Raw genomic sequence first — 18,933 nt, 5'->3', positions numbered from 1 at the left:
GCAATCTGAGCAATAAAATGGATGGTCTAGCATCTAAAGTCGACCTCCTGCAACATCGGATGGACTCACATACTGAACGCATGAACGATATGGAGCAGAGAGTGTCAAATCTCGACGACAGCTCATCAATTCTAACCAACAAAGTCTCTCTATTGGAATCACAACTTAAAACAACCATTGCCAAGTGTGAAGACTTGGAAGGCCGATCAAGAAGGAATAACCTTCGGATAATGGGAGTGAGAGAACAGCAAACGTAGGAGAAAATGGAGGATTTTGTCGAGCCCCTTTGCATAAACCTGTTCGGACGGGAGGCTCTATCACATCTCTTCATTATAGAGAGGGCTCACCGAGTTCCCGCGTCTAGACCAGCGCCGGGCTCGCCACCCAGACCAATAGTAGCGAGGCTGTTGAATTACAGAGATTGGGACTCCATACTCCGGCTGGCCAGAGAGAAAGGCGAGCTGCGCCACGAGGGGGACAATATTCATTTCTTCCCCGACTTCTCCCCATCAGTGCAGGTACAATGGAAAACGTTTTCCAGTGTCAAGCAGAGACTCCGAAACAGTCAAATGATGTATTCAATGCTATATCCTGCGCGCCTTAGAGTCCAGCACGATGGGAAGATCCAGTTCTTCCAAACCCCGGATGAAGCAAACCTATTCTTGGACTGTTTGGGATGCCCAGACCAGAACCTAGCTCGCCCCAGACCGCAGAGAGAAAGAAACCCCAGGAATCCTCCATAAAGAGTAAGGCAGGGCGACGACTCAGAAACCAGCCCACTGCACAAAGTAAGCCGGAACTGTCACACTAAGCGAAAGACGGGGCAGGGACACCTGGGAGGCCCAGAGTGCCCCTAGCACAGCTACTGTTAAGTTTAGTTTTAGTTGAGTTCGTTCCGCTGAGGCGGAGGTTCATTCCTCAGCATGGTGGTGCCATGGGCCGTTTGTGTTAACTGTTGGCTAATGAGGGACATCTCGGTGGGCCAGTTGGGGGTTGCCCACCCTTCGGAGAGTAATGTCTCGGGCCTGTTGGGGTTTGCCCGGAGATCGAGCCCTCAGAGTGCATTGGAATTGTTCAGCGCTGCCAGATCCCGACCGTCCAGTTCCCCGCTTGCTCCCTGCCCATCGTCGATCCCGCCGCCTCAACCAGGCCCTTCACCCCTGATCACTGAACCTAGCACTAGACCATTTATTGCCAAACCAGCGCGGCAGATCGGAATGGCATTGTGGTCTGACATAATAATCTACTCACCCCATTCAATGTCCTAACGTGGAATATAGGAGGCGGCAATATCCCAGCAAAAACCAGAAAAATCCTGCAATACCTCAGACGCCATGATGTGGACGTGGCCTTGATCCAAGAGACACACCTCAGCCCTGGGAGGGATCATCAGTGGGCCAAGAGCTGGGGATGTCAGATATTTCTCATCCTACTCTACATACTCGAGAGTAGTCGCTATACTCATACACAGGAGGCTCAGTTTCCGTCTACTCCATTCGGCAAAGGACTCCGAGGGAAGAGCAGTACTGGTGTGCGGCATCATCGCAGGTCAAAAAATGACTTTCATTAATTCTTATGCGCCGAATGTGGACGGTCCCGACAACTTTGGCTGGGTGTTGACACAGCTCTCCACTCACGACCCTGCAATAATAATCTGGGGCGGAGACATGAACACTGTTTTAGACCCTATGAGAGACAGATCAAGAGCCACACCACTGCCACCCTCTAAGGCTAGCCTCCAAATAAAGGAAATCTGCAAAGCGTTCGATCTTCAAGATGTATGGAGAATCTCTAATGGAGAGCTGCAGGATTTTACCTTCCATTCTGCGGTCCACAACACGAGCTCCCGGATCGACTATCTTTTCACCTCAGCAAATGGCCCCTGGACATGTGGCCGGTGTTGCATCCATCCGGGAACGCTCTCAGACCACTCACCGCTTTTTCTCAATCTCAAGCCATCCAACCCCACGCCGCCCCTACAGCGCTGGCGCTTCAAAACGGGCTCGCTACGTGATGATGCCTTTGCCTCCGAATTAAGAGAGGAGATGGACGTGTTTCTTGAAGCCAACCTTGGCTCTGTCCCCTCAGCAGGCACAATCTGGGAGTCTTTTAAATGTTTCATTAGAGGAGTCTGCCACGCCAAAGAAAATGGCATCCTCAAGCTCATCAGGAGCGAGCTTACTGCCACCGAAAGTAAACTTAAATCTCTCGAGATCCAGAACACAAACTCGGCCGACCCAAAGACAGCGGCAGCTCTGAAAACGGAACTGCAAAAATTCAACGCCACCGCAGAGCGAGAGGTCAAATTTTTAAGTCGCACCAGTCAAGTCCGCCAATACGGCGAGGGCCAAAAACCTGGCGCTCTTCTGGCGAACCTAATCAGAGCCGACAACAAACAGTCCCATATCGAAAGGATCCGAACAAAGCAAGGCAAGGTGATCCACACCGACGATAAGATTGCAGAGGAATTCAGGCTATTCTACCAAGACCCCTACAGTGCGAAACTCCCCAAAGATTCAAACGCCCCATTGGAATATCTAGAAGACACAGAGCTCTACTGGGTCGAACAACACCTGCGGGAACCTCTGAATGAGCTGATCTCGCAGGAAGAGATTAAAGCAGCCATAAAGGCCCTACCCTCTTCCAAGGCGCCGGGCCCAGACGGCCTAACGGGAGAATTCTATAAAGCATTCGCGGACACCCTGGCTCCTCTCCTGGCGGCGGTGTACGAAGAGGCGCTGGAAGCTGGGACTCTCCCTCACTCCCCCCGTGAAGCCAATGTCATCCTGCTGCACAAACCAGGCAAACCACCAGAAGAATGTGCATTGTACCGCCCTATCTGGTTGCTCAACCTCAACAACAAAATACTTGCCAAGGTTCTGAGCAAAAGGTTGATGCCCCTGATGCCCGCCCTTGTACTAGCGGACCAAGCCGGCTTTATCCCAGGCCGCAATACGACCTTCGGCACCGGAGAATGTTCGGCATCATTGAGGCACTAGACCCCTCAAGTCAGGCAATTGCAGTCCTTCTAGACGCTGAGAAAGCGTTCGATTCGGTGGAGTGGCTGTTTATGTTCACGGTCCTCACCAGGATGGGTCTAGGTGCCCGTTTCATCAAGCTTGTCTCTCTCCTGTACACCAAGCCACAAGCAAACATCATTGTAGGTACCACAAAATCAGCCTCAATAGATCTGCAAAGAGGTACGCAACAAGGCTGCCCGCTGTCAGCTTTAATCTTCGCCCTGGTAATGGAGCCACTCACCTCTAACCTTCGGGAACTCAGACAACAGAGGGGACTTATCATTGGCCCACACAGGCTCATCGTCTCCCTATATGCCGATGATGTGGCTCTCTTCATCCGTGACCCAGAGGTCAACCTGAATCCAGCCATGAGGGAAGTCATCAAATTCGGAGCGGCCTCTGGGCTAAAAATTAATCATTCTAAATCCGTCATCTTCCCACTGACCAGGGCCACAAAACAGTTTGCAGACGAGTTCAATCTGACGTGGAATACTGCCAGTGTCCGGTACCTGGGGATACAGCTGTCCCTGGACAAACATGAGGTGTTTTGCAATAACTACGAGGACGTGGTCAAGGTCCTCCAGGACAAAGTTGCACGCTGGAAGACGCTTCCACTAACGCTCTGGGGAAGGGCCTCCCTGGTCAAGATGGTGATCCTCCCGAAACTACTGTACCTCTTTAACAATATCCCCCTGTTACTACCGCAAACATTTCTGAAAAGGCTGAAAAGCTTGGTTCTTGAGCTTCTCTGGGCGGGCACACCAGCCAGAGTGGCATACTCAACATTGTCACTTCCGGTGTCCAATGGGGGACTGGCCCTCCCGGACTTGAAGAAATACTTTTGGGCTGCCCAGGCACAATACCTCAGCCATTGGTATGCGACTCACACGATCCGCCCTCATGTACATGTGGAACGAGCCCTGGCAACGCCCAATTTTCTGACTGCAGTAATCTTCGGCCAGATCCCTGTTCCCTGCCACACGATGAACGCGATGCTCACGACGTACAAAGTCTGGAAAACCTTAGCCCAAAGGCTCGGGGTGCAAACACGGTACTCCCCTCTTCTACCGGTCAAGTTTATACCAGGTATCCCCCTAACTTCAGAGAAGGTCTTTCATCAATGGGTCGATAAGCTTCATATACAAACTCTAGGAGACCTCTTCACAGAGGATGGCTTCCTGACACCGGCCCAAGCAAAAACGAAAGGGGGTAACACCGCACTGGACGTGTTCCTCTATTTTCGAACTCGCTACACACTACAGTCCCTCCTGCCGGGCTTCCCGTGTCAACCGCCTACCTGGCAATTGCTGCATGACGTTATTCAAGCTCAAGGTGACGGCAGGTTGGTGTCACAAATATACAAAGCACTAATCTCTAGCACGACCCCCGCCATAACTCGTGGAAAATCCAGATGGGAAAGAGCACTAAACAGTCATTTCAGATGAGGATTGGAGCTACGTCTTGAATCAGAATCAGAAAATCGCACTTAATTCACGCCTCAAACTTATCCATTTCAACTTCCTCCATCAAACCTACCCCACTCCCGAAAAGACCAACAAACATCACCCTGACGTACAGGCAGAGTGCAAGAGATGCGGTTCCCTATCCACGAACTTTGTCCATTTGTCCTGGGAGTGCCCTAAAATTGCCCCTCTCTGGAACCGAGTGCTGGATACGACGACGGCGATTGTTGGAGAAACTATACACCCGAGACATACAGCAGCGTTGCTCGGCATGACGAGGCTGCTTTCCGTCCCATCCAGGAGGTTAACAGGGGTTCTGCTGACACTTGCTCGACGGAGAGTGGCCATGGCGTGGGGCCGGGGCCCCCCTCCTTCTTACGCAGCCTGGCGCAAAGACTTACTCTACTACCAGGATTTAGAATCGGACTTCTGCCTCTACACGCTCGCCCACCTGACATATGGGGCCCGCTGATAACATTCCTGATGAGTGGAGCCCCCCTCAATTGGCACCTCAGAGTTAGGAGGCACACCCTGATGGAATCTCAGTCCAGGACAACTTTTTCTCAAACCTTGGTTCAGGAAGGGAGTGACGAATACCTGCAGAGACTTTGCTCGGGTGAAGCGGGGGTGGGAGGGCGAGAGGGGGGGGGGGGGGGGCGGCGGATGGATTTAAGACGACGGCGCAAAGTTAATGTCCTCCCTAATGTGGGTGTGTAGTTGTATGGTGTGTTAAATACCAAAAATAAAGAGTTTAAAAAAAAAGAATGTGGATCCTTTTTCATGTGCCATTCCTGTGGTTCTATCTCTTTTGCTTTCGTTAACCCACAAGGGCCTGCAAGTGGGTACCATTAAAGGTTACCTGACGGCGCTGTCCATATTTAAGTGCTCGTCTGAGGAATGTTCTTATTTTAAAATTCCTTTGATTTCTTCGTTTCTGAAAGGACTCACTAATGTGTTCCCACTGTCACCTTTCCAGGTGCCCGGTTGGGATTTGAACCTGGTTCTAAAATTCCTAATGGGGGCTCCGTTTGAGCCTTTACATTCTTGTCCTTTGAGACTGTTGACCTTAAACTGTGTTTTTAGTTGCGGTCACTTCCGCTCGCAGAGTGAGTGAGTTGCAGGCACTTTCCGTTAAGCCACCCTTCAGTGTTCCATAAGGACAGAGTTGTCCTTAGTGCGTCCTTCTTTTCATCCAAAAGTTGTCGGAATTTCATTTAAGCCAGAAGGTCATTCTTCCGGCGTTCTATCCTCCTGCATCCTGGTAAGGAAGAGGAGAGGCTCCATAGGTTGGATCCTAGGAGAGCTTTAAGTTTCTACATCTCACGCATGTCCCGGGAGTGGACGATGAGCTCTTTGTAGGATACGCTGGAAGGCGTTTGGGACAAGCTGTTACGAAACAGACTTTTTCTAGATGGATTATCTTGACAATTTCTGAATGTTACCACTTGGCGGGTAAAGACCCTCCGGTAGGCTTACGGGCCCATTCTACTAGGGGTGTGGCTGCCTCTACTGCCCTGCAGAGGGGTGTTCCCATTCGTAACATTTGTGAAGCAGCCACATGGGCCTCTGTCCTTACTTTTGTAAAACGCTACTTCCTGGTTTCTATCCATGGGCAAGATTTGGCCTTTGGTAAGGCAGTCCCCTATTCTGAAATTTAATTGGGCATTCTAAAATTCTAAATTATTTTCCCACCTCCTTACGTTGGTACTGCTTTGGGAGTCTGTCATAGATGTGGAATACGTCGGAGGAACCAATCCCTTCGAAGAACAAGTTACTTTCTTACCTATTCCTGACGTATTCCACATCGTACCCTCCCAGCCTGCCCTTCTACAGGATTTCTTATGCGATCACAGCTTCCATTTACTCAAGGCTTTCTGTAGTCCTACTGGCAGCAGATTGGTGCCACACGTTCTGGGGGAAAATTACAACTGAGGCTAGGGGCGTCGTGCGTCCTACTTATAACATCCGTTGACGTCGGCTCGACGGAGGCCCTCGTGGACAGCGTGTCGACGCAGACGCCGAAAGGTTTCCAAAGGAGCACAGCTGTGGTGATTACCTGTCATAGATGTGGAATATGTCGTCGGAAAATCCCATCAAAAGAACGTTACCAGGTAAGAAAGCAACTTGTTCTACTCCCCTGGACAGTGAGGCCAGGAAACGGGAAGTGTTTGGGAAGAAGGTCCTGACTGTGGAGGCTACCACGGTAAAAACTGCAAATTCCTTGGCTATTATGGTCGGGTATGACAAAGGCGATGTGGCACAGGCTGGCCCTGATACTTGATTTCCCGGGAACAACACCACAAGGAGGCAATGCTGCTGGTTTGGGAGGGGGAGGAAGCCTCCAACCACAGCATCAACATTGCAGTGGACCGGGCGGAGTCGGGCTTTAAGCAAATGAATAATGGGGTTCGGGTCCGACGGCAGGCTTGGCTGAAATGCACAAATTTTCGCCCGGAAGTCCAACATAGTCGTGGATATGCCCTGTGAGGGTGAACACTTGTTCGGGGAAAAGATTGACGAGGCCCTGAAAGGCACAGACCATGAACTCTTTAGGTTCCCTACAGAGTGGCCGTCCTTTTCGTTTGTTTCGGGCCTTTCGTGGAGCCTCTTGTAATGCCCGGTTTGCTGCCTCCTGAGATGGAGGTTACAGACACACTGGAAATTCGGCTCAAGGCTACAGGCGCTCCTTCCATTCGGCTCAAAAGAGCAGAGACTTTCAAGCACAGCGTAAGAAGGGTGCACACGCCCCAGCTGCTAAAGGGAAATCTCAACAATGACTGTCATATGGACAAGCTGCTTGGGGGCAGGGTGGCGAACCACGTCGACGAGTGGCAACTTATCACGTCAGACCACTGGGTGCTGCATGCAGTACGTCTTGGCCACTCTTGAGTTTCGGTGTCCTCCAGTCCCCATTCCGCCTGTGTATGTGGCACAAACGCATCTTCCCGTCTTGCGGCAGGAAGTGGTCCTCATGCTAGCGAAAGGGGCGATAGAACCAGTTCCGGACGAGGAGCGGGGCAAGGGGGTGTACTCCCAGTACTTCGTTATAAAAAAGCCCCATGGCAAGTGGAGGCCTATTCTAGATCTTCGACAGCTAAACTGGAATCTGCAACGCCTGAAGTTCAAGATGCTCACACTTCAGGATGTCATCCGCTCGGTGCAACCGGGAAAGTTCCTGGCATTCTTAGATCTGCAAGATGCCTACTTTCACGATGAAAAGGCAAAAACACTGCGTTTTGTGGTAGGGGAGGATCATTAAAGGTTCCATGTCCTCCCGTTTGGCCTGAAGTCGTCTCCCAGGAAATACACAAAGTGCCTGGCTCCATTGGCTGCCTTCCTCCACAGGGAAGGCCATCATGTGTGCCCCTACTTGGACGATTGGTTGGGAAGGGGGCTGTCACCGGAACAGACATTGGAGTCTCTCATGGCAACCATGGACCTGCTGCAACGGCTGGGATTCGCCGTCAACTTCGGAAAATCCTATCTGATGCCGGCCAGGGAGTTGGGTGTTTCTGGGGGCTTAGTTTTTTACCCAGGACTATCTGGTGAAGCCTTTCAGCGAAAGAGTGGTGAAGTTGCGGTCTAAGGCGGGCGAGTGGGGCTATGGTACCGTGGTCTCAGTCCAAAGTTACATGTCGCTGTTGGGAGCTATGGCTTCATGCATTCCGCTCGTTAAAAGTTGCTGCCTGTTCATGAGACCAGTGCAGGAATTCCTTGCAGACAGGTGGTCGCAGAGTCCAGGGTTGTGGTTGTTGCCCGGGGGCTGGTGGAAGCCCTTCGATGTTGTACTTGCACGGACAATATTGTACGAGGCATGCCTCTGCTGGAACAGGAGTTTCAGTTCACAATCATGGTAGACGCTTCCCCTGCGGGGTTGAGGGCACACCTCAACAAGTCACAAGTAAACGGGGTCTATGGTCTCGGGAGGAGGCAAGGTTGCATATCAAAGGGCTAGAGTTGAGAGCGGTGCCCTGGGCTCTGAAGTAGTTTCTAACTCTCATTCAAGGAACTGTGGTGCATATGTTGACGGACAATACCACCACTATATTCTATTTGAGGAAGCAGGGCGTCACGCATTCCCAGATCCTGTCAAAGGAGGCTCGGGTCTGGCATTGGTCCCTGGCACAGGTGATCCATATTGAGGCTTTCCATCTGCAACGGGTTCAGAATGTTCAGGCTGACACGCTCAGCAGAGACACAAGTCAGCTGCACTAGTGGCAGCTGAAGGAGGAGCAGATTGCAAAAATCTTCCGAAAATGGGGGTCTCCTCTGCTGGACTTATTCGCCATGCTGGAAAACAAGCAGCGTCTGCTGTTAGCCAGCAGAGTGGCTCATCTGGTGTTGAGGGGGGACGCTTTCTTGTTCCCAGGGACGGGCCTCTTCGCGTATGCCTTTCCCCCGTTTCCACTGAGTCTGAGAACGATCCAGTGGGTGTCCAAGTATCGTTGCACAGTGATTTTGGTAGCCCCGTTCTGGCCCTGGCAGACGTGGTTCTCAGATCTCCTTCATCCGGCTGTGTAAGAGCCGTTTCGTCTAGGAGTGGATCTCCTGTCGCAGGACAAAAGCAGAGTGTGGCATCACAATCTGGTATCTCTCAGCCTGGCTGTGTGGCTCCTGACCACGGCGAGTTCGGTCATCTAGGTATCTCACAGGATTGTCGGCGGATCCTGGAGGCGGCAAGGACCCCTTCTACCAATGTATTGTATGGTCGTAAAAGGGCAAGGTTCTGTGCCTGGTATTAGAGGCATCCAGAAGTGCAGCCATTGGACGTCTCTCCGGGCCAGATTCACGCGTACTTGTTGCCGCTTGCACAAGGGGGCCTGGCGTGGTCATCGATCAAGGTGCATTTGGCGGAGATTTCTAAGTTCACAAGACGGCGACATGCTACCCCCCTCTTTAGTGATCAGTTGGTTAAGCACTTTTTGAAAGTGTGGAGTCTCAATGTGGTTCTCTGCTCTGAGGAAGCCGCCGTTTGAACCCATGTCAATGGCTTCCTGCAAGATTCTCATCGAAAGTCTCATTTCTGGTGGCGATCACATCGGCCAGAAGGGTGTCCGAATTGCAGGCACTGGTCGTTGACCCGCCGTATCCTAGGTTTGAGGGACAAGGTTCTCCTGGCTACTAATCCGCGCTTTATTCCGAAAGTGCCATCAGCATTTCACAAACTTGCTTCCATTGCCTTACCCGTGTTCTTTGCTAATGCAACCACGCCGGCAGAAAAGGCCCTGCATTCTCTGGGCGTTAAGAGGGCATTGAAGTTTTATTTGACCTGTACCCGTGGTTTCCGCAGGTCGAAGCAGCTGTTGGTGGCATTTGATTCCTCCAACAGTTGCTATGCATCTCCAAGCAGGGACTTTCCCATTGGATCTCCTCTGCAATTTCATTTTGTCACACAAAAGCTGGCAAGCCTTTGAGGGGGGCACTCGTGAGGCTCATTTAACACGGTCAGCGGCGCTACGGTCTGGTATACCAATTGCGGAAGCCAGGTGGCTACCTTGGCGGTGCTGCATACCTTCACCAGGCACTACTGCCTGGGGCAACAACATGTGGAAGATGTGCAGGGGGGTTGGGCAGTCCTCCAACGCCTGTTTCAGTAAGGTAGACCCTGCAGCTTCAGGGAATGTTCTGTTTTGCCTTGGGGTGTGGCTTGCCTGTCATGCACCTCCAAGTTGTCATACTGCTATGTAATCTATTCACAGCATGTGAATCCATGAAAGACCAATGCTGAAGAAGGGAGTCGTTTCTTACCTATAACTCCATTTCTCCAGCGTTGATATCTTTCATGGATTCACATACGCCCACTGGCCGCCCCTGCAGGCAAACCTTTGTTAGGGTTTCCTCTGTTTGGTGGTTAAAATCTGAATGGCAGCCCTGGGGGCGGGGATATTTATATCAGACATCCTATTGGTGTAGCCTACGGCACCCAAAAAGAATGCTGATGGGACACTGAAGTGTTGTAGTTTTCCATAGAAAAACACTAAGTTAAAGTTACTGAGTTTCCCAGCCTGACGACGGAAAATATTCACAGCATGTGTATCCTTGAAAGATACCAACGCTGGAGAAATGGAGTTACAGGTAAGAAACTACTCCCTTATTTACATTTGTAACTTTCTTGACCCAGCACACACTATCTTATAATAGGGAGCTGGAGGTGTTACTTAGTATCCCCTTTGTCTAGTTTCTCGTGTAACATTTTTATATAACCCTTTCTACAATTAATGGCTGGTGGCAATGGTTTACTTTTTACTACCATTGAGTGTTTTTACCGCGGGCTGCAATTGCAGCTACAGTAAAGCACCCATGGGTGCCCATTAATGGCCCCGGTCTTCTATTTTCGCCATTTCTTGTTGTAAAGGTCCTTCTTGAGATTGAATCTGCGCGCCAAACCAGGTTTGGCCCCTTGGTTCTTTTTTTCTTTGGCAGGATTCATTGGTGAAGCCCGCCGCTGGCTGCAGCGTGTCTGGCAGGGGCAGGAAGTGAGGGAGGTACCCGGAACTCCCTGTGCTTAATGCCCTGGGTTACAGGAATGCACCCAAAGGTGATTGACTGGCTGGCTGTCCTTGGAGGTCAGCCACCCTGCTCTGTGATTGACAGCTAGGCTGCGAATGACTGGGAGAATTCTGCACCAAAGGCGAGGTCCTTTGGCTTGGAAGGCAGAAAGACCCACTGGACGAAGGAATCCGAAGAAGAACTTGGAAGAGATGCCCTCTGCAACTCTTGGACCGTATGAAGCCCTGCTGCAGTGCTGACGCTCCAAATTTGCCTCGACTAGAGAAGCCCTGCCCAGGATGACTTCTCCCCTTGGGTTGGTGGGACCAGTCAACCCCCAAGACAAGCTCATCTGAAGTTCCTTTCGGAGCTGGCTGTACTTCCATTGCTGCTGCATCAACCGATTGCAAGGGAGAGGAACACCAGAATCTAGTGAGTGTCTTTAAGTCGGACCCGAGCTCCAGGAAAATCCTACGGACTCCCATGAAGCAGGACTGACTAAGCCTGAGCTACCTCAACAGAGTGCTGGACCACAGATACGAGGAAAGTCCATTAAGGTATCCAAAAACCGCGGTGGTGCTATTTGCGAGGGTCGCGAGAAGCTGAAACTGCAAAGTGCCGCTGATCTGAAGTTTGCCCATTGCTGCTGCCGACTTCCATTCATAGTGCAGGAGTCCCCAGACGTCCTCCCTCTTGTCCCCACGACTGAGGTCCAGGAACACAGGATCTGCAGACCTACAAAGGAACAGAAGACAGCTGGAACCAATTTCTTCAAACCAAAGGTACTGTAAAACTAAGGGGTGCTTACCTCTTGTTGTGTAGCCTTGCTAGCTCTCAATTGAGACTTGCCTTGGTTGCTTTTGCAGAGTTGCTTGCAGCATTGCCCCTCACAAGCCTCCCAGATTGTGGCACTACAGTGATTCTATTTTCTACAAAGACTTCTAAAACATTGTGCAAGACATTTTACTTAACTGCAAGAAGTGCTTCAGCTCCCCTAGACTTTGCTCAACTAACATTTGGCTGTCTTGGCTCCCTAAAAGACTCATCTATCCTCTGACTTTGTGCTTTAACTATCCCTCAACAAAAGTCACACATTCTTACTTGTGTAGCTGGGAAAGGGTTAATTTACTTTGCATTGGGGAGTTCAAAAGTACATACCTGCTTAAGAATATTTGTTAACCTTTGTTTTATTCCGAAACCATTTTTATTTTACACCAAACTCAGTATTGCTCTAAATGTGCCAGTGTTATATCAATGTCCACAGTGTTCTAGTATTTAAGTCACCTCAGGATGTAGGAAGTGTCCGTGTGCCATCCCAAATGGATATCTACTGATTTATTGAAACTGAGTATGTATTTTTGAAGTATATTTGTGTTCCTTATTGCTCCCTTCAAAAGAAAGCTTATTCAAACTGGTTTTAAATAATTGCTTAATCAAGAAACCTTGAGTGCAAGAGTTTATTTGGATATCTGTCACACTGAATCTGTGTTGCAACCCTACAGCTCACATTAACCCCTCTTGAGATGAGCCTGGCTGCTCAGTCACTCTACCAACTTGTGTAGTACATGCTTATACCAAAGGTTGGGTTAACTATTGCCAAGAGGACAAGGCTGGTGCAATCTCCCACACAGTACTGCATACAATCTTGCCTAACAAACCTGCTTGGTCATTCTTTGTGACCGATCAGGTGCAGTTGGAGCCAATCAGCCAGCATTTCAGTCTTAAAATCCTCCCTCTCCTTTCTAGACGCACCCTCGCAGGGTACGGCTTACCAGTATCATTAGACGAGCCTGAATCACCTCTGCATTTTTTCTTGTACAATGAGTTGTGCGATTCTTATGGCGGTGGCCGTCAATGTTTTTCGGGCATCGGGTGCTTGGTGAGTGCAGGGAGAGATTTTTGTCAGGGATTTAGATGGTGGTCTGCTCTGCGCCGGGTTCATCGAAAGGCAGGAACCACATTGCTCTGTCATATGCCCTACTCCAAGACTGCACAAACGCACACATGCAATGTGCGGTTCCATGAGGGACATTTTGGAGTTGCAGTCCTTGAACCCGAACGGTTTATGCCCCGACATACTGACAGTTATTCAATGAGATTGAAAACAAGCATGTTCTGAATAGCGTGCTGAAGGCATGGAAAAAGAACTGAGGTATGGGTGTGTGTGTGGAGTGCATCCTTTTATACCACACCCAATCTGACGTCCAATTGAGGAGTGGCACGGTTTGTATACGAGGGCGTAGTTGATATCGAGCAGTACTATGTCCCCTGCTGAAAAAACATTCCGAACAGCTAACGCTGGATATAGCTATTGAGATGAGGAACTTTTTGGAGAATGCAATCCATTGACCTGCTTATTTGCTTTTATTTGAACAGTGAGTTGCCAATAGCCTCTACACAGGACACCACACTTTCCCATTTAAGGCAAGCCATGCAGTATTATTATAACCATTATTTTTAAAATTGTGGTTTAGCCCCCAGGTTTTGTCCTCCAAAAGTGAAGGGCACACAGTCTCTTAAGTCTTGAGCAGATCAACTATGATATATATATATATATATATATATATATATATCATATCAATTCATATCAATTTCAGAATTCTTGACAATGTGCAAATACAAACAATATTGTTTAGCTTATTTGAATCACTGTTTTAAAACACATTTTGACATATTTCTCTAATAAACCTTTTGTTTAATTTCAGGAGGAAATGTAGTACTGGAGAGAGAATTCCTGTCGAAACAGTTTTAGAAAAGGAGCAGATACAGGAACGACTTAATAAAATGTGTCATTTACAGGAAGAACTTTCATGTGCAAACGTTCCCATCTCCCCCATCCAAATATTTAGAACTGATGACCAACCTCCGGAAGCATTGAACAGTTGTTTGCAAACACCTTCTCTATTTTCCGAAACCGCAGGTTCTCCCTCTTTTCATCATACGTCATGTGGTATAGAGACTGTAAAGGAAGCTGAAAACTGCAAAACTGAAAAATCTAATCAAACTGATGGAATGTTTGCAATATCTAATTGTGTAAAATTGATGTCTCAGAAAAAAAGCAATCAAGGGAGCAAAGACATTGTTCCTAAAGATCAAAGTGATGCAGCGAACAGTGAAAGAAAATCACTTTTGATTGATAAGTCTTTAATGGTCCAAGAAGGTGAGATGCATCTGTTTAATGCTTCGAGTGAACCTAGGGATGCATTGAACAGTTTTTTGCAAACACCTTCCCTGGTTTCCGAAACCGCAGGTTCTCCCTCTTTTCATCATACGTCATGTACTATAGATACTGTAAAGGAAGCTGAAAACTGCAAAACTGAAAAATCTGATCAAACTGATAGGATGTTTGCAATATCTAATTGTGTAAAATTGATGTCTCAGAAAAAAAGCAATCCAGGGAGCAAAGACAATGGTCCTAAAGATCAAAGTGATGCAGCGAACAGTGAAAGAAAAGCACTTTTGATTGACCAGTCTTTAATGGTCCAAGAAGGTGAAATGCATCCATGTAATGCTTCAAGTGAAGTTCAAGTAAATACTTTTAAAGACACACGAAAGAAAATCCCAAAACCTGTCGGAAGACTTTCACTAAGAAAACGTAAAATGAATTCCTTGTTGAGTTTCCCCAAAAAATGTTGCAAATCTGAAAACTTGAATTCTGTTGCAAGTAAAATATCTGATTTCAAAGTGGACCCAACTCATTTGGAAGTAAGCCCTATGCATGTAGAAAAGCTGAAGTTAGTTCCAGTAGTTTGCAAACTCCCTGAGAGCCTTGTAATGGAAAACAATTGCCTAAAAGAATTTATTACAGTCCATTCTATGGGGCAGGCTCAGCAAATGTACTTGGGAAAAGCTGCACCGCTCATTTTCCCAGTGAGGTGTTCTAAAACCTCAGGTTTAGGTCAAATGGTTGGTAATATTCCTAATTGCTTTGTGTTTGATAACTGTCACTCAGAAAAAAATTGCACAGTTCCCAAAGAAGAGCTTCTGCAAAAGTCGCCATGTAAAGATGCTTTGGCTAATTCTACCCCAAAAGAGTTAAAGATATCCAATTTAAATGATGCAGTGATTCATAATGTTAATGTATCTGAAATGGAGAGTCATTGCTTGAAGGAAAAATGCAGAGATCATGAAGAAAGTTATGTTGGAAGAAATTCTAATATAAAACATGCTTCATTGATTTTCCCAGGAAAGGACTTTACAACCTTACATAGTGTTCCAAAGGAGAATCGCAAAGTAAAAGAACATTATGCAAACCATGACTTGGTGAACACTCTACATACTTCTCCTGTAAAAGATGATTCATTTAGTTGGCCTTCAGATTACCCTAAAACACACACCGATTCTGTGGTCAGTACAATTACCAATAGTTGTGGAGTGGAAGATGACAAAATGAAAGACAATTGTGTGGTTCTTGAATTGACACATAATAAACCAAATTCTACTGTAAACAATGTTTCATTTTTGTTTGGAGCAAAGGATCTAGAAACCTCCCAGCAAGTGATTGGTAGTTTTCCTAGTAGCTGTGAACTGAAATCTGACCACATGAATGATGATTTTACAGTTCATGAAATGGAGCAAGATCTACAACATTCTCCTATAAATATAAATCACTTGTCTATTACTGCAAACAATTTAAAAACACCTGCTTTTGATCCAGTGATTGGTATTTATTCTGATATCTCTGTATTAAGGAATCCCCACTTGAAAGACAATGTCACTCATGAGGCAGAATTTGTTCCACAAACTACCTCTCTGAATGCCCCATGTATTTCTCGGATAAAGGACGTACAAACGTCAAACATTGATCCAGCCTTTGTTGATTTTCCTAGCATTGATTCAATGGTCAGTAGAGGTACCAGTAGTTTTGGCGTGGAAGATTACCAAATTAAAGAAAACTGTGCGCTGCTGGGGTCAGTGCAGAATCAAAATAATTCCCCTTTAAAAGATTTTTTGTTTACAACAAAGGATTTAGAAACATCCCATTCAGCAGTTGTATGTTTTCCCAGTAGTTGTGAACTGGAAAGTAACCAAATGAATGAGGATTTTTCATTAGTTGAAATGGTGCAAGGCACACAATATTCTCCTTTAATAAATACCTCATTGATTTCGTCTGCACATGATTTAAATACACCACAAATTGTCCCAGTTAGTAATTTCTCCAATAAATCTCTGTTAAAGGATTCTCACTTAATAGAAAACTGTACAACGGATGAAGTAGAATGTGTTGTGGAAGGTTCCTCTGTAAATGTCTCATGTAGTTCGCTGGGAAAGGACTCGACATCAAATATTGAACCACTGGTTGAAGATCATCCTAAAAGTGTTTCAGTGGATAGTAGAATTACTAATAGCTTTGCAGTGGAGGTTTACAAAATGAAAGGAAAGTGTGCTCTTTTTGAATCAGTGCCGAATCAACACTCTCCAGTAAAGAAAGTGTCTCTCTTGTTTACACCAAAGGATTTAGAACCATCCAATCAAGTGATTGCTAGTGTTCCTAGAAGGCAAAGTAACCAAATGAATGACAATTTTCCAGTTGCTGGAATGGGGCAGGATCCACAACGTTCCCCTATAAATAATGGCTCATTTATTTCATCCTCAAATGATTTAAAAATGCAAAACGATGATCCAGTGGCTGATAATTGTTCTAGTAACTCTGTATTAAACAATTCTCACTTGATGGAAAATTGCACAACCCCTGCGGCAGGACAGGTGCTACAGAATTCCCCTATTCTGGCAAATGACTTAAAAACATCAGCCATTGATTCAGAGGTAGGTGATGTTAAAGGCTTCATAATGGAGAATAGCCAATTGAAAGAAAACTGTACAGCTTCAAAAATGGGAAGGATTTCACACGGCACTACTAAAAAAAGTACTTCATATATTTTTCCAGCAAATGATTTGAAAACCTCTGATTTTGATTCATCCTTTACTTCATCTCCCAATAACTTTGTATTTGCAAACCATCACTTAAATGCAAATTGTAATATTCATGAAGAGGAGCAGGCTCCGCACAGTTCTCCTATAGAGGAAAATGTATTTTGTTTCCCAGCAAAAAATGTGCCAACACCGAACTTTGAGCAAGTGGTTGGAAGAATTCCTAATAACTTTAGATTGGAGAATTTTCACTTGAACGGAAAGTCTACAGTTTTCGTAGAGAATATCCTACAGAACTCTGTGAGAAAAGATATATGCGTTTTCCCCACAAATAATTTTAAAAAATCATATATTGATCCAGCAGTCAGTGAAATTCCTAAAAGCTTCAGGATGGAGAATCACATGTTTAAAAAAGCTGACGCAGGTTATGAACTTGGGCAGATCCTTCAAAATTCTCCCTCAAAAGATTGTTTATTACCTTTACCAGAAAACAATAATGAAATACCAGACTTTCATCACTTGGTTCATAAAATGTATAATAGCATTGAGTTGGGAAATTCTCACTTGAAAGAAAATTGCAAATTTCATGAGACAGAGCCACTTTTACACAGATCTCCTCCAACAGACATTTTACCTGGTGGAAAATTGAAGAGGAAAGTAAAAGTGCCTTTTGCAAGAAACAAAAGAAGTAGTCGGAGACGGAGCATTCATTTGTGTGCTGATCTGGCTAATGATATCACGGTTCAGCATGAAGAATATACTGCAAAAGGTTCATCATTAGAACATTATTTGGAGATGTTTCAGACAAGTGATACACAGTCAGATTTCTTGGGGTTTACAAACTCCTCCGGAAAAGAACATCCATTCAGCTCAGAACATATTTGGGAACAGCAAAGTTCTAATACTCCAACGGAAAGTTTGTTGTCTTTGTTTCAGACAAGTGAAACACATTCTGAATTTTTGGGATTTACAAGTTTCTCTGGTAAAGAAGGTACACCTTTGCAAAGAGATTACTGGGAAGAGAAACCTACGAGTAGCTCACTGGATGTTTTATTGGAGTTATTTCAGTCAAGTGAAGCACGTTCAGATTTCATAGGATTTACAAGCTATTCTGAAGGTGAGAGTAAACGCTACACAAATGGTTATTGCAAAGAGAAAACTGCTGATGCTCAAACAGAAAGTCTGGTTGAGTTGTTTCAGACAAGTGAACCACATTCAGATTCTATGGGGTTTACAAGCAGTTCTGGACAAGAAGGTTCATGTTGCTTGAAACATTACGAAGACCAAAGTTCTGAACCTCCTTGGTCACTGCTTTGACAAAGTGCATAATCTTTCCACAGGTTTTAGTCTGATTACAATTCTGTACATTATTTTTTAAATCAACGTTATGCAGTTGTATCATTTTACTGTAAATATGCAAAGTGTTTTTTCAATTTGTTTTACTTTTTTATGCTAACAATCAAATCAAAAGTTACACATCCATCTGTAAATATGAAGAATAAAGTATTCAGGCATTTTAACATTACATTTTATATTCTCTGTTTTACCATTCAGAAGGATTACACATTTGGTACTGGAAACACAGAAGTGTCAAAAGTATATGTGCAGAATATGCCATGTTGAGTTACTGTATTTAAATTTGTTATACCATTTCCAGAATGATAACCAGGGTGAAACGCATTCTACAGATTCGACTGGGAAGAGCATGGTTGTTAATCCCTGCAGTAGACTCTAGATTTCAAACTAAATAATTGGTGCCGTAGAATTTGGTCAAAGTGGTGACATCTTGTAAACATACATTGCTACATGTTCTTTTGTTGGTTTTCTTTCTTTCCACACTGCAGATATTGGACTCTTGAGTACTTTTAGCTTTAGGAATTAATGAAAAGTATAAATGTGTATGTGATGTCTGGGATTTTACCAAGGCAACTTTTGGATGCGAGTCCTATTAACAGCCCACCCATTAAGAGATCAGGATAAGGTGTATTCTGCCACCTTCTTGTGTCAACAATTGGATCATTCCGTTTGTAGGAGTTGAAAGCCAAGTTATTGGCTGAGGGCTTCACATTCACTACCCTCTACAGCAGACA

General features: G+C 46.2%; 1 protein-coding gene across 6 annotated transcripts in view; it reads left to right on the top strand.

Moving 5' to 3' along the window:
- Nucleotides 1-18,368, top strand: part of DBF4 (DBF4-CDC7 kinase regulatory subunit) — a 718,935-nt gene extending 700,567 nt beyond the window's left edge. For all 6 annotated transcript variants that reach the window (XM_069648379.1, XM_069648376.1, XM_069648378.1 and 3 more), the window contains exon 13: nucleotides 13,678-18,368. In XM_069648379.1, the coding sequence (XP_069504480.1) occupies nucleotides 13,678-18,160 (4,483 nt within the window). In that variant the 3' untranslated portion in view covers nucleotides 18,161-18,368. The remainder of the gene's footprint in view (nucleotides 1-13,677) is intronic.
- The last annotated feature ends 565 nt before the right edge of the window (nucleotides 18,369-18,933 follow it).

The sequence above is a fragment of the Ambystoma mexicanum genome, chromosome 2q, assembly GCF_040938575.1.
Source record: "Ambystoma mexicanum isolate Mex_15411 chromosome 2q, UKY_AmexF1_1, whole genome shotgun sequence".
Lineage (NCBI taxonomy): Eukaryota > Metazoa > Chordata > Amphibia > Caudata > Ambystomatidae > Ambystoma > Ambystoma mexicanum.
The sequence above is the reverse complement of the archived record's forward strand: the minus strand, read 5'-3'. Positions and strand labels throughout refer to the sequence as shown.